The sequence below is a fragment of the Chrysoperla carnea genome, chromosome 1 (genome assembly GCF_905475395.1).
Source record: "Chrysoperla carnea chromosome 1, inChrCarn1.1, whole genome shotgun sequence".
In the NCBI taxonomy this organism is placed as follows: domain Eukaryota; kingdom Metazoa; phylum Arthropoda; class Insecta; order Neuroptera; family Chrysopidae; genus Chrysoperla; species Chrysoperla carnea.
In genome coordinates this window covers 131,456,005-131,472,024 of record NC_058337.1, presented here as the reverse complement: position 1 = coordinate 131,472,024, position 16,020 = coordinate 131,456,005, and the positions used below count along the sequence as shown (strand labels likewise).

At 29.7% G+C, this 16,020-nt stretch overlaps 1 protein-coding gene across 1 annotated transcript; it reads right to left on the bottom strand.

The window, feature by feature from the left end:
• Positions 1-2,679: 2,679 nt before the first annotated feature.
• LOC123291096 (autophagy-related protein 9A) lies at positions 2,680-14,198 on the bottom strand. The gene is made up of 12 exons (XM_044871549.1): positions 13,965-14,198; positions 12,442-12,619; positions 11,898-12,105; positions 11,141-11,396; positions 10,772-10,956; positions 10,531-10,709; positions 10,134-10,419; positions 9,839-10,061; positions 9,176-9,402; positions 8,255-8,553; positions 7,186-7,357; positions 2,680-2,936 (listed from the first exon to the last, which is right to left on the bottom strand). The coding sequence occupies exons 1-12, from the start codon at positions 14,113-14,115 to the stop codon at positions 2,787-2,789; spliced, it is 2,514 nt and encodes an 837-aa protein (XP_044727484.1). The 5' UTR covers positions 14,116-14,198; the 3' UTR covers positions 2,680-2,786.
• Positions 14,199-16,020: the final 1,822 nt, after the last annotated feature.

Genomic DNA, 16,020 nt, shown 5'->3' with positions numbered 1-16,020 from the left:
GGTGGAATCCTGCTCGAGCAGGAGCTAGCCGTTTCTTGACTATTCAGTCCGGTTTTCTGGCTCAGATGGTAGTTTATCCTACCCGTGTACGATTGCTATGTCAGAATCTTCTATTTCCATGTTAACATGGTTTGTTGAGATAATTTTTTGGATCTTATTGAATTAAATGAATGTTTAGGATACGGATTGAATCTTTCAGAATTTGAAGGCTAATTTCGGTGAGGGTTTTGTTAGATAATCCAAATTCAGAAAGGGTTTTCTTTGTGAATGCACGATTTACTCCACGAATACCAAAGAGCAGGCCACCAACTTTGAACTTTTCCACGGCGGTCCACGACACAGGACGCATAGATTGCTCTCTTTTCAAAATTCACACCATACAACAATTCTGTTCAAATCGTACTGTTGGATCAAGTATTATAGCTTTAGATCCATCATGTTTTGTAGAGGAGCAGCTTCTCATTCCGCTCTCATGATGACTAATCCATGAAACTTACGGAAACCATGCCATTGGAAGTATCCATTGGTAAACCAAGAACTTTTAACCAATTTGTCTGCCATAGTCGGATAAAAATGAATTAAAAAACACTTTTTTTCTAAAATTCAGTATTTTATTTATTTTTTTCGTTCAATAAATAAATACTTAACACATTTTTTTCATAATTTCTTTTATCATTTAAAAAGTTTTTGTTTTTTTTTCTCGAAAGATACACTAAAATCTGTACATGAGTAGTGCGATATATTTTTTAAATTTTTATTACATAAATATATATATATTTTTAAATCGTTGTTAATATTTAAAAGGAAAAAAATATACAAAAATATTAAACAACGTAAAAAATAGTCAACCAAGAGCTAGCAATGATTTTACAAAAAAACTATTTCCAGTAAGCTTTGACATTCTCATTTCAAATCGTACTGAAAATATTTTTAAGAAAACCCTTACAAGTTTTTAGTTTGTTTATAAACACAACACATTTGTTTCATCTTAAGTTGCGGCCAGACACCAAAGCGAACATCACACAAAACAACGAACATAAGACAAGTATCAAATGCATTCCACAGAAATAAAAACGCGAGATTTTTTGTTTCAGGCTGTAAAAATACACAAAATATCCACAGACTGGCCCTTTTGGGCTCATAACTTTACAACGAGATCATACGGCTATGAAACACACACTAAATTGGGGGAGAAAAATAGGACTCTCTAACGATCTTCACTTTCGATCACTCTCTAACGATCGATCACTTTTCATAAAAATAGTATGAAATGTGTCATACGTCAGGACAAAAATTGACTTTTTTCCTTTTACAAATAGTATTGAATTCTCGAATGCCATGACTACAATTCGAGGACCAATTGGAGAAAAAAGAATATTGTAAAAAAATTTTCGATTATATGCACGATAATGAGTATATAAGTTTGCAGTGAAATAATGTGTAATTTTTATCTCTACTATACCACTCAATTGTTGAGAACTGTTGTCAAAGACTTATGTTATGTCTCTTCGACTACAATACTCTAACTATAGTTGTTTCTGTGCAACAATAAAATTGATTAACTTTTCGTAATATATCTCAACAAAATGAATGTCAGTTCAGAACACAACCTCTCTTATCTTCTCCGTATTAATCGACTTCTGATATTATGCCCAAAGCGAGACAACAACTTTAACGAAACAAAAAGTGTCGGGTTTTTATTTTTACGAAGTGTAGCTGCATACAATCCCGGAAAATCAATGGATTGTTTTCATTTTGTGTTGTTTAATAATATTTGATATTTGCCAATTTTCGTTTTATCTGGCGGTTACATTCGTGTCTAGCCGAAGCCTTAGCAAAGTTTAGTTTAAAACGAAGCCTCACATTCATTCATTTCTACATAATTTCATTTTCAAAAACATTTTTTTTTTTCAGTCAACTGACATTTATAAATTTCTAAGAAAAATATGACATCGTGCGTTATTAATTCAAAAATTTTTTTTATATTTATTTTATTGATTGTAATTTTTTTTGAAAACTTGTATTAGGAATATTTAATAGTTTAAATACTAGAAAGAAATTTATTAGAATTGATGCGTATTGCAGGTGTCAAAAAGTATTTCTTTTTTCTTTCGATAATATGCATTGAAGTTAGAAGAATTTATGGAAAATAAAAATTTGATGGCAAAAAATAGTATCTTTTTTTTATTGAAATATATGACTTAACATGATCAACAAAAGTTTGAACACAACCCCCCTCCCTTGGATAATTCCTGCGCACGGACCTGAAAACATGAGAGAAATCTGTAATCCTTTTTTTACGACTATTAATAAAGTTTTTGTTGAATCACTCTCCTAAAATTAGCGTACATGAAATGGTGATTAAAAATTTCGATCAATGGCTCTTTTAGGAATATCAATCATAGATCTCCAGTCGGTTAAAGACTTTCAAACAATTCAAGGAAATTAATTTTGTAAAACAACGACGCAAAAAAAAAACTAAATAGTTAGGGAAAACTAACGGTGGAGAAAATCGTTAAATGCTTCAACGTTGGAAGCACATTGTAATAAGAAAACAAATAATAATAATATACCATTTTCCTAAACAAGTTTCCATTTATTTTTCAAAAATAAAAGTTTTTAAACGTTTTTTTTTTTCTTTCACTTTTTAAAAATAATTAATAACATTTTTTGAAGTAGTTTGTTTTTTTTTTTTATACAGGTATTGTCATAAAAATTTTCCAAACTTTTCCAGTATACAATTATCACTGTATACGCTATGACTAGATAATTAAATTAATTTGTTCTCATCTATGTTTATTTAATAATGGTGTGTTCTCGGCAACATTCACTGATTGACTTCCTTGTATTATTATTGCTGGTGTATCCCCTTGTTGATGAGGTCGTTGCCATAATGATCTTTGTGTTACATCTGGTTGGACGCCACGTCTTCGTATCTTTAAAATTGGAAAATATTTCTTTTAGTGCGTGTTATTTTGGTACAAAATGACACAAGTTTAAAGTGTGCCTTAATTTTTTGTTCATAACTTAGGCCAGACGACAGGTGGGAAAAAGTTTGGTTAAGTGGAAAAAGGTTGGAAATTAATGAAACTTTTGGATGTTGTTCAGAGATGGTTAGTTAAAACTTTCTCAATTTTTAGACCTCAAGGACCCTATTCGAAAAGAGTAAGGAGAAAAAAATATTCCTTTTTTTCCGGTTTTTCCTCAATTTCCCCATACTGTTTTGTAGAATTTTAACTTTCCTACAATTTTGATTATTCAAACATGTTTGCAAGTCAATTCGCTACCGAGATATGGCGTTTCAAGAAAAAGGACATTTTAAAAAATTAATTAATGAATCCAAAATTCCCCGAATTATGATGCAGAATTGTAGAATGCCAAAAAATGCAGAATTTCCTGAAAGTTATTGGTGAAAGGTCTTTCATGGTCTTCGAGATCCAAAAGAGAAAGTGTTAATTAACAATCCCTGTACAACGTCCCAAAGTTTCATTAATTTCTGACTTTTTTCTACCTAAAACTACTGTCGACTGAACTAAACTGAGATTTTTATTATTTGATCGTCATAAAAGCAATTATTTACAGTTAGAAAATGGCTGTATTAGCTGAAACATGTCACTTTTTTTAAAAACATGCCAATCGCAAGAATGTTAAGGGTTACGTACCACTTTGGAAAATCACAAACAAAATTTAATCAAACTCAAGAATTATAATAATTTTGGATCTTAACGCTCGAAATCCTACACGAGGTCGTATACTTAGAAGAGTAATAGTGTACGAAATTTTTGCGTTTTTTTTTTGGATCTACTTTACCTCTTATATTTTAGAAAATAGAATAGAAGAAAACTTATGACAATCAAATTTTAAAAAATAAAAGGCTAAACCATATTAAGGCTCGATTCGTATACCAGACAGTTAATTATGCAAACATTTATAGGCAGCCACTAACCAGGAGTTTGAATTAAATTCAAAATTAGCTAAAATAATTCAAGCCGAGCTATCTAGTACACTGAATAGCCTTAACATAAAAGCAATAATAAACTTTTCAAAAAAATATTCTTTTTTTTAATTAACAGCGCTCCCTTTTCATCATTCTACAAACAAAGTCATGCAGATTAAGCAAATTTTGTTATTCAATTTGTTTTTTTTTTACAAAATTAAAACATACATTGGCTTTTTAGACTAAAAGAAATACTGTCGCCAATCAACTGATCTTAATATGCTTTTTTACATTTTTTCCCGAAACAAATAGTTCTATCATTCCTAAATACTTCGAAAAGTCGAAATTAAGGGACCAGATATAATTATTAAGAAGAATAATATTGAAACAAAACTATCACTTTAAAAGATAACAGAAGTGCCGATACTGGAACAATTTTTGCAGTAGCATCGAAATGAAATAACTCATTTATCGAATGTAAAAAAGCAAAATTTATAATAAGTCCATTTTTTCAAAAAAAGTATTAAATTTTGAAAAGTTTTATGAAAATAAACCAAGCCAATCATTAGAAAATTTACATTTAAAACAATCGAAATTAATTTTGCAGAAACATATTCGGTGAATTCGTTTCTGTACCTAATCGACGGATCATTTTTTTTTTAATGATTTGGCTGCAGATTAAAATTAAAAGAACATAGAAACAAATGAGTTTAGTCGATAAACGCGCTTGCAAGTACTTGAAAGTAAGATGAAGCCTCAAGGGAACAGTCACCGGAAACGCCTCTTTCGCCGGAGCCTATCATTTTCATAGCAAGATGCTCCGTAGTTTAACAAATCAAGAAATGGCTACGGCAAGCTCATTTTTATAATCCCGTAGGGTACTGAAACTCACTAGAGCACAGTTGAGAAGAATAGTGAGACTCTTGACAGGACACTGTCGATTTCAGGACACTACCATCTTCATAACATGGGGATCTCTGATGTTCTCATTTATAGGTCCTGTATGGAGGACGGTGAAACCTCCATACATGTTATTTGCACCTTCAGAAAGTCAAATTTAGCATGTTTGGGTCCTCGCTTTCGGGTGACAGTTATTCTCAAGGAGGGATAGAAGGCCCCCTGGTCTAGATACTAGGAACCCATTTGCGGTATCCCTCTTATTTATAATTATTATCGTTCCGCATCTTGTACATACAAAAATCAGCTACGGATTATTTTCCAGTTATCTTGCAAGCACTTTTATCAGCTAAACGTACCAAATAAAAACTATAATTAAGTTACCTATAATGTTTAAAAGATACTTTAGTCAAAATGTTGTTTACCTAAAAATTTTTCTTTTTTTTGAAAAAATGGCTACAAAACAACGGACATAAAATAATATTTCATTCAAAAGCATAGATGCATAATTAAATATCCTATTTACCAAAGAACATTGTATTTTTTTACTTAAGACAGACCTGTTAAAATTATTTATAAATACGATATAATTATATAATTACTAATTTAATTTTGAGTAGTAAGACTCAATTCAAAAGGGGGACCAACGGGCGACCACAAATTTACACGTATAATAATTTTACAACACATCAAAATCAAAATTTTTGTACTTAATTTTTTATAAATTTTTAAATCCAATTCAATATAAAATCAAAACACGATATTAAAAATGAAAATAAAAATAAAAACATCAAAATATTATGATTAAGAAGAAATTATCACGGTTTAAATTTTGAAAAAGGATTTCTATTGATATATAATTAAGCTTCATTAAAAGTGATATTAAATCTACGTTTAATAAGCAAAGCCCTAATTTTACAAAATTACTTTAGCGTAAATATATCAAGTTTCGATAGGCCGAAGCGTTTTACGGGTATTTAATACTTTGTAATATTTTACTACAATCTGTTTGTAAAGAAAGTACCGAGAAGTAGGTTAGGTTAGAGTGGCTGGCCTGGGATGAGACACACTTAGACCAAAGGGTTCGTTGTAATACCGAAAAGTAGGAATACCCATCCGCAGCCCAATACTCCATGAACCATTTGTAGCTGTTTAAGAAAAGCAAGAGTGCTTTGATATCAACGGCCTTTTGATTGGAGAGGACATCAAAGAAGGCTGACTCAAATGAGACCATCTCCTCATGGCAAGAGCTGAACAGTGACAGAGAAGATGAGACATCGTTTCTTCCTCTTCCCTACTGTGACAACTCCTGCAATAACCGTGACACTGGTAATCCCAGTCTTTCAAAGTGACTCCTCCCTAGTCAGTGTCCTGTAATAGCCGAAACGATTTTGTTTATAGAGGGCCTCGCAAGCGAGATAAGATCTTCAAAAGTCCTACGATTCTACACCCGCTATATCTGCCTTGTAGTTCCACAAGTGCGTTCATTCCTCCATTTAAAATTAGTCTATCTTATGATTTCCTCATTCAAAAGCAGCTTGCCGTTCGCCAAAGAAGCCTAGTGTTATTTTTAGCCAACTTGCCGGCTTTAAAATTCCTCGGAAAGTCTCTGTGTCCATAGAATGTCTCTGTGTTCCTTATTTAAGGACGTTCGGCAGTGCTGTGCTACCTTTAAGGTTAGTTGAACCGAGATTAAGAATTTTAATGCTGCTCTCAATGAGAATATTAATATCGCTGCACATTAAAGTGTTCCATCTTATCCATTCAGATACCTGGTTAATAATGGTCCGGAAGCCGGAATGATAGTATATCATATTGTACTCATTTAAGTCACCAAGTGTCAGCTATTAGACACCGTATTTAATAGATTTGGCGCAGTCTAGCTAATCTTTGTTAACGAAACTAAAATTTCATTCAGTGGTACCCGTTTTGAATCCACCGAGTTCATAATTGTTGAGTAAACTCAAAATTAAAGTTAAATGGTGCCTATAAAAAATATTTCGAAATACGAAAATTTAATCTATTTTTGATATTTCTCGGTACTTTTGACAAAGTAAAATAATTATACACCTTATACTCCCGATAAAAAAGGCGACGAGTTCCGATCTTTAACATTTCTTAGATTACCGACACATCATTACGGCAGCTAATCTCAACCACTACTAATCGATATAAAAATTCACTGTTATAATTTTTAAATACCATGATATTTTCCACTTAATTGGAATAAAAAGAACGCTACCAAAATTGTTTACATTATAATTAATAATAAAACGTAGCAATTTAAAAATAAATAAAAAACTATAAAATTGTTTATATAATATAAAAACAAAAAATATAAGAACACATACTTGTCTATGATGTAATTCATGTAGATACATTGTACTTAAACTCATATCAGCTGCTGTAAATTCTAAATATGGATTTTCAATTTGTTGTTGTTCAATTCCTAAATATTGTGGAGCATGAACACCAAACATAGACGCTCCCATACTTGGAGCATTTGTTACATTTTGATGTAAACTAAAATAAATCAATAAGATCATTAACAAAATATAGTCAAAATTGGTTTTAACGAAAATAAAGGAATAAAATAATAGGGAATAATATTCATGAAATTTAAATTTGGTTCAAATATTTATCTTCCGTAACTTTAATGACTGGACATTTCAACTAAACCATTATTTTAGTAATTAATATCTTTTTAATTACTTAAAATTAATTAATAAAAGTACAAATTCAGTGAGGGCATTTAAAAATTTCCAAAACGGAAATTCAAATTTTTATACGGACGTGACATCATAGTACGGGTTTGTCAAATTTGTTGACATACTGTATGATATTAATTACTTGCATTTTACATGGTATTTCATTAAATTATACTATTCTACGGCTTTTTATTAGAAAACTTAATAATAACGAGTGTAAACTCTGTGTTGTAAATTCATTTTTTTAAAGTGTAAATTATACATTAAACTGTCACCAATTGACAGATCACGTACTTATACGTCATCAACAGAGAGCGCCAAAAAACTGCGTTTAAATATCTCAAAACTATTATACATTTTAAATATTTTTTTACACTTCAATACAGCATTTTTAAGCAGTATTTATATTTTTTACTTTGTTATAAAGGTGTAAACAATGAATAAAAAATATATAAAAAATACATGAATATTCCCTATTGAGGAGCCCGCCCAGTGTAATAGAAGTAAATGTACTTAGAAATTAATTTGGCGAATCTCTCAGTAAAAAATTATCAATCTTCGAATAAAAATGAAAGCAAAGCCCACAAAATGTCGCACTAAAGAAACAAGAAACGCCTTTTGATATTCCAGCTTGTTTTCTGAAAACCGTGTGTTTTCAATTTTCCTCGGAGATTAATGATTTTTTTGTTGAATAAATGAGCCCATGGCTTACCTGTATAATAGTCCTCGTTCTGAAAATAATGGTCCTTCAGCACGATTAATCCCACCACGCATCACAATACTTGGACTATCAGCATTTACATCAGTTATCACAGGTAATTCTTGGTTATCATGAGTATTTGTTGTACCACTGTACATAGCCCCACCACCACCACCAATATCACCAAAGTTTGGTGACTGTTGTGTACCAATATTGTACATGTTTTGTGGTCCAACACCCGCCGAACTAGGATGCACACTGGTATTATTCAACATTGTACTATTGAATAAACCTTGCATCAAACATTGGTACTGAAAAAACAAGGGAATCCATTTTAATTTGCGTTCCAATATTTTAAAAATTATTTCACAACAAATCTGTCAAGATCCCTCGAAAGTTTGTTGAATTTTCTTGAAAATAAGTTATAAAAAATTCCTGTACGAGCTATTTGGGCCAAGGTGTTCGCTTTCCAAGCAAAATTGATACTTCTAGATTAAAAATCCTGTATCATAGGTTTATTTTTCCTCATAGCCTACACGAAAAGCTTTAAAATGAGCAATAGATCATAGAATTTGATATAGGAATAAGTAAGATCTTGCGGGCCGGCAGAAATAATATATAAAGATTTTATCAGTCTCCCACTTTTCGGTTTTGAAACATGTCAAAACTATAGCATTTTTCAATTATTTAGACGTTTTTTCATCTGGTAGCTATTTTATAAAAAAAATGGTGATATCTAGAATTTTCCTTTAATACTTTTGATGAGTATATTTGTTAAACTATGACCCAGGGGAATTAAATAGTGAGAGGAAAAGTTAGAGAAAACGCTATCAACTCAGTAAGTAACATAATAATTAGCATAAAATAAGAAAATTCCTGGAAATTATCCTATAACAAATTTTTGAGATATAAGAAAGATCAAAGGATACTTACACCACCTCCTAAACTGGACACCGACAATAGACTGTTATACACTGGATTATCTACCAGACAATTTGTATTTAAATCACGCACAGCATTCTTTTTTAATGTTTGTACAAAGTTTTGAGCACCAGATGGCATTTTCCAATTAGGATTTGTTAATGTAAAATGTATTAATGATAATTCTGTTTTTCCATCTTCCGCTTGTGTGTACTGATTGGTTGTAATTGGTTCCACAGCTAGGGAATAGATTTTTGTATTAATTATGAGCACTGTAGTTTCTAAAATATTAAGGCATGGTACATCTAAAAACCAAGGGTAAGGAACTGAAGATTAAATCTTTCTTTAGTTTAAATCAAGAAGGCTAGAAATAAAGAAGAGTAAGTCTGGATCTCGGGTAATGCATTCACATTTCAAGTAGACGGTCAGTAAGTTGAGGCAATACGTGCAAGAGTAATACTAATAGTTCCTATGAAGGATTCAATCCTCAAACGTTGAATCGTTCAAGAGGTCAAACTTAAGTTCCTACGGACACCAATACCTATTTTGATCATGAGTTATGCAAAACTTAAACTAACTCGAAGATTCAATTTCTACTCCTGATCAAAACAAGTCAATTTAGCTAATTTTCCAAAGAATATGTGCAAAGAATTTCAAAAAGTTTAATAAACTTACCCTCAACGTGTTCACCATTTCCACCACGAGATCCAGCTTGCCAATCAGGATGACCATGTTTTCGTACATCCATTTGAGCAAAACTACACACATCACCGACACCAATAACAGCAACAGTAAAATTACGATAAAAGTCAACAATATCTAGTGCGCGTGCTCGAACTTTAAATATTAAAATGTACGGTGTAACAACGGGAGACAATAATTCTTCAAGAAGATACAACTAGAAAAATAATAATAATTTTAGTACAGTGTATGCACGTTATTATGCCAACGCAAGAATTCATGAAATTACCGCTTTATATTGAAATAATTGTGAAAATTCATATCGAACACGTTGTGTATGCGCTTGTCCACGCCAATGATCAGGAAAATAATGTACATGTGCTAACACTGATTTTAATAATGTTTCAGGGCATCGTACTAAATTTTCATCTGGAATTAATGAGCTACATGCGCCTAAAATAGCCCCTAGGGCTGTCATTAACATGATCACATGTTCCACACTTAATACATCTTCATCATAAATTGTTAAAAGTACTAACACAGCCAAAATTGAACCACAGATAAAACCTATATTTCTGGAAAACAAAAAAACAAAGAAAAAGGATAAGAATATTTCAAACCAATAAGAAGACGAAAATCCCATGCCCATAATATAGACATGAATGAAAATTTTAAATCTACATTACCTAGCAATAATTGTCATTAACGGTGAACTGAAACTTTTCATATACTTGGAAGCAGGTCGGTATGCTCTTGTTAATCGAGCATTTAACTCATGATCTAACTCGTTAAAGTGTCGTAAATATAATCGACCATATAACGACCATCGATAGGAACCCAAAATACCTGGTTCTCGTTTTATAACCTGAAAAATAAATCCCAAAAAATTTACTAAGTCCAAACAAAACAACTAAGTACAAAACTCACTTCTGCATTATTAAAAAATGAATATAATATTTGCCAAACCATTATTAATGGACACAGAACTAAATTTGCAACACCAATCCATAATATGTGCTTTGCAAATACTTCTGCTAATTCATGTCGTTTAGCTATTTTTTTATAATCTTCTTTTAAATGCCAATTATTTTCAAATGGTGACCATGGACCCCCTAAATTACAAAAAGAAACTTAGTAAATGTTTATATTTGCCCCATTTTTCGTGCTCACAGACAAAAATCTACAATCTGCCTTAAATGATAATTATAAATTCCCTACCGACTGCGCCACAAAAAAATAGGCAGCTTTAATAGATTTTTCGCCTGTATATTTTAATGAATAAAAACGTATACTTACAAAATAATAATAATTCTAAATTATAACGTAAACCGCGTGTAATAAAAACAATTTCTGTGTTTAGAAATGGTACATTTAATTTGATTGGTAACAGATTTTTATTAATCATTGCAATTAAATAATTTTTAAATCGTAATATTCGATGATAAATATCTAATTCAGATAAATCACGTTTATGTATACACATTTGTTGTTCTTTTTGAACTTCACGGACACGTTTTTGTACTTCGTGCCATGTTAAATTATCCAATTCACTCTGAAAATATCAAAAAAAATTTAGCGATCAAACTATATCTGTGTCGAATAATTTTTTAAATATTTGGAACCACTAGAAAAGTTTGGCACGGTGATTATTATTCATAAATGAAAATGATCACAAAAAATTAGCCTGTATGAAATAAAGTAACGCCTGTAACACTTCTTTTAATCGTTCTTCGGTTACGACCCGGCGACCAGTCCTGTGACCACTATTTAGACTTGATTTAGCTCCGACGAAGGGAAAACATTCGATATTCTACATTAATTCGAATGGTTTTTGTTTAGGAACATTAAGTACTGGAGAATAATTCAAGGGTTGCCATATTTTAAACAGTACTTATACTGTTTCGGATTCATCTAGCTGAAAACTATCTTCCTTCTTAGAGTATATAGACTTGATTTAGCTCTGACGAAGTGAAAAACATTCGATCTTCTTCGATTAATTCGGATGGGTTTATGATTAGAAATATTAAGTATGGCGGAATAATTATATACGTACATCATCGATTTTTAATGCAGTATTAAAAAATAATTTAATATCCCAAAATTGGAAAACATGATAAATAACTTTGATTGAACGTAACGCCCATACTAATAATGCAAAAATTAAACATATCCATGTAAATGCTCCAAAATCACCAACACATTCGTCAAACGGTAAAATAATATCGTCTAATGTTACTTTTGAATCGCTTACTACTTTATTCCTAAAAAGAAAATACAAAATTTTTGATATAAAAATTAAAAACTATCACTTATAGTCCACGGGATCGCACCTTTTTTCGTTAAATGATTAATACATACTTGAAACTTAATGTTATCAATTGGTCATAGTTTCCGACAAACTCCCTGCTGCGTTTTTTCAAAGCGATAGCTTAAATATGATATTATCATGGTCATTTGAAAACGCAGTATTTTCAAAAAAAAAACGGTAGAGAGTTTGGAGGATTTGCCAAAAAGAAGCAACCCACGAAGTTTCAAGTATGTATGTGTCCCACAAACTAATATTAAAGTGCGAGCTCACATGATTGAAGAATACGTACTTAAATAAAATTGCATAATTAACGCCATGAAATAAAAATGTTGAAAAGAATACAACGAATATAAATTGTCCTAATTCAAAGACTTCTTCTAACATCATACACATAAAACCATGTTTTTGATGATAATAATACATTCTCGAAAAGAATGAATCTAAATCTTCTATGTGATTCCATCTTGCTGTAAATCAAAATTAAATATTCGAAATAAAATACCCATATAACATGCAAAATTTCATTTAATTCATTTATAAATTTAGAAAAAAAGTTATTTGGTTTATGAGAAATTCCTAGAATAAGTACTAGGGAAAAGTGTTAAAAAATGATTCCTCGTTGTTTTGAGTGAACCCTTAAAGTCATCTAGTATATTTATCGATAGATGGTTTCCACTTTCAGATCAAATTAATCGTCGAACAAAGACTTATGGCGATATAAAAGCTATTTGGTGTTTCGTAGTAAAAATATTAATTTGATTGCTTTTGATCTATGTTAAGACAAATTTCAACGTAAAATTCCCTTTTTTTTGTGAGTATTATAACACATTTTGATGTATGTATAATGAATTTTAAGATCAGTTTTTATGAAGTAGTCCAAATATGTCGTTACGGGTAAAATGATCCCCTTTATATACGTTAAACTGATCCCTATTTTGTGTGTCAAATTATATTTATATTGAATGTGTTGATTTAGATCATTTTACCAGTAATTTTTATGCCTATACCAAAATCGTTGATGCAATTAGGTGAATTGTTTGGTAAAAAACACAAGGGGATCACTTTATCCACCTATTCTTACAAGGTCGGTAAAACAACCCTTTTTGAAAAATATTGAATAGTTCTAAAAGTTTGAACAAATCAAAAGAAATTGTCATATCAATTTTGCAACGCTTGAATAACGAAGCCAAAAATATTTCGACGTTATACATATATCGAACAGTTTGACTATAAATTTCATTTTTTGTTAGAGAGATCATTTTGGGACACCTCTCCAAATGTTTATTTCAACTTCTAAAGAATTCTTACTTATTTCGCTTTTACCTTGCTGCAGTGAGTCCAAAAATCCAAAAAATGATATCTCTAATAAATTAATTCAGGCTAGTTTAAAAAATGGGCTACATTTTATTTAGGGTTTGTATTCATGATGGGTGAATTTTTGAAACACGATTTACATAAATGTTTGAAAGATAAATCAGAAAAAGCAATAACAATTTACTTTGAAGAAGTTCGCGAATTTGGTTCTTAAAAAATACAAATATTTCGATGTATCCCCGAAAAATAGTTTTGGATCCCCGATAAAAGTACCTAGATTTTATTGACAATGTGGGAGACCATTTCAAGATTTATTTGAAATAACCAAGTAGAAAATTTTAACTAGAAATTAAACGTAATTTATAATGTCCCAGAAGACAACAAAGATCCAAAAAAAATTTTATAATTTAAGTTACCATGGATTTATTTATTAACAATGTCAAAATCATTGTTGAAATTTATAAAATTATAATAATTAAGTAAATAATTAAATTTTACCTTTGTTTGTGTCGACCACATGTATCATAACACCACTTTCATTTGGTGTTTCTTCAAAATCCGTTGCATGATAATCCGTATTTGTACTTGCGATCGGTTCATTAAATTGTCCAAAACGTTCATAATTTGTATGTGATTTTGTACTCGTCATTCTAATCGAATGAAATTATATAAAACTGTACTATTTTTCATTACACTTTACGGGAAATTAATTGTTTAAATGTATCCTAAATCTTAAAAAATCACCTAAATTTTTAAAACGCAATATCAATTTACTTTGAAATATTTTTTAATATAAAAAAAAAAAATAATAAAGATTTTAGATAAAAAAACTTAATTTATTTTTATCATTTAATACTAATATTTTATCTTTGTCTGGTTTCGAAATAACTATCGATTTATGTGATTTTGGATTAAGTTTACTTAAAAATTTTGGCTGAAATGACCTTTCCTTTAGAATTTTTTTGTTATGTATGACAGCTGATTTCTTTCATAAACAAAGACAATTTTTGAAACCTTACCTTTGTAGTAAAAAGTTTCAATTTATGGTAATGAAAAAATAAATTTTTTTAACGTATTATTGTAGAAAATTTAAAGTTTTTTTATTAATTTTAGTTCCATTAATATGTTTATTTACAAAATTTACACAATTTTATATACACATAATTTTATGCAAAATATGTTTTTCCGACATATTTTATTTTCCTTAAAAAAAAATTAAAATCATAATAGACAATAAATAATGGATTGTGTAGACATCTTGTGGTTTATATAAGTACCACGTTTTTCTTAGAGGAAAATTTAAAATGGGAATAATTTTTGTAGAAAATTATCATTAATTCTTGAAACTAACTGAGAAATAGGTAAAAAAATATCTTATTTTCGGCTAAGTAAGTATTGATGTTACAGAATTTAAATGAATCGAAAACATTTTATTTTTCATTTAAGTACCATAGAATATAAATAATGATAAGACAAAAATTGTTAAGGTTGTACTTAAGTTATGAATTTTTACTTTGAGTTAAAAAGTCTAACGATAATTGACTGAGTCAATTGTTGAAATATCTTGTATAGAAAGTGTTGAATGTTAATGCTTGCATTATTTTTAATAAATTAGAAGAGTTTAAAAAATCAACTCAATTATTGTTTTTCGAAAATTATTCCTAAAGTTTTTGAAAGTATAAAATAAAAAAATGTACAAAGAAGTGAGTCGACCCAATCAGGAATCGAACTGATAGTCTCTGGTAGATTATCAAAAAATTAGTTTTCCACCTCTTTAAAAAAGATTCTTAGCTTCCAATTGACTTAAATGCTCAAATATAAACGCACACATACATTACAGACTAATGGGTAATATGATATTTTTGGAATCAGAGGACTTTAAAATGTAAAAATATTACTTCCGTTTTACTAAGTAATAGGGAACATTCATATATTTTTTTATATTTATAATTCATTGTTTACACCGTTATAACAAAGTAAAAAATATAAATACTGCTTAAAAATGCTGTATTTAAGTGTAAAAAAATATTTAAAATACATTATAATTTTGAAATATTTAAACGCAGTTTTTTGGCGCTCTCTGTTGATGACGTATAAGTACGTGATCTGTCAATTGGTGACAGTTCAATGTATAATTCAATGTATGTTTGTTTTCACTTGTTATTAATTAATTTTAAGTAATTATAAAGGTATGAATTACTAAAATAATGGTTTAGTTGAAATGTCCAGTCATTAAAGTTACGGAAGAAAAATATTTGAACCAAATTTAAATTTCATGAATATTCCCTATTTATAATGTTTTATGACTATCATTCTTTTAAAATCACCCGATCCTTTTATTTCCAATCTTACAGTACAACCTTAATAACGTGTGAAATATTTTAATGATAATGAATTCTACAAAAAAAGGATTTTATAATTAATTGTAATTATTTTAAAATAGTAAATATTATTAAAAATAACAATAATTGATAAATTTTAAAATAAAAATATGGTAAAAAAATTAGTAGAGACATCTTTGTTTTCTATTTTACAAGTAAAATTAGTTTAAGGC

What these genes read in the sequence shown, in the direction of transcription:
- LOC123291096 (XM_044871549.1), bottom strand. Translation starts at nt 14,115, where the DNA reads ATGACGAGTACAAAATCACATACAAATTATGAACGTTTTGGACAATTT. An exon ending in TGTGGTCGACACAAACAAAG is followed by an intron (nt 12,620 to 13,964) that starts GTAAAATTTAAT and finishes TTTGATTTACAG; the next exon opens with CAAGATGGAATCACATAGAA. An exon ending in CATTTTTTAATAATGCAGAA is followed by an intron (nt 10,710 to 10,771) that starts GTGAGTTTTGTA and finishes TTTATTTTTCAG; the next exon opens with GTTATAAAACGAGAACCAGG.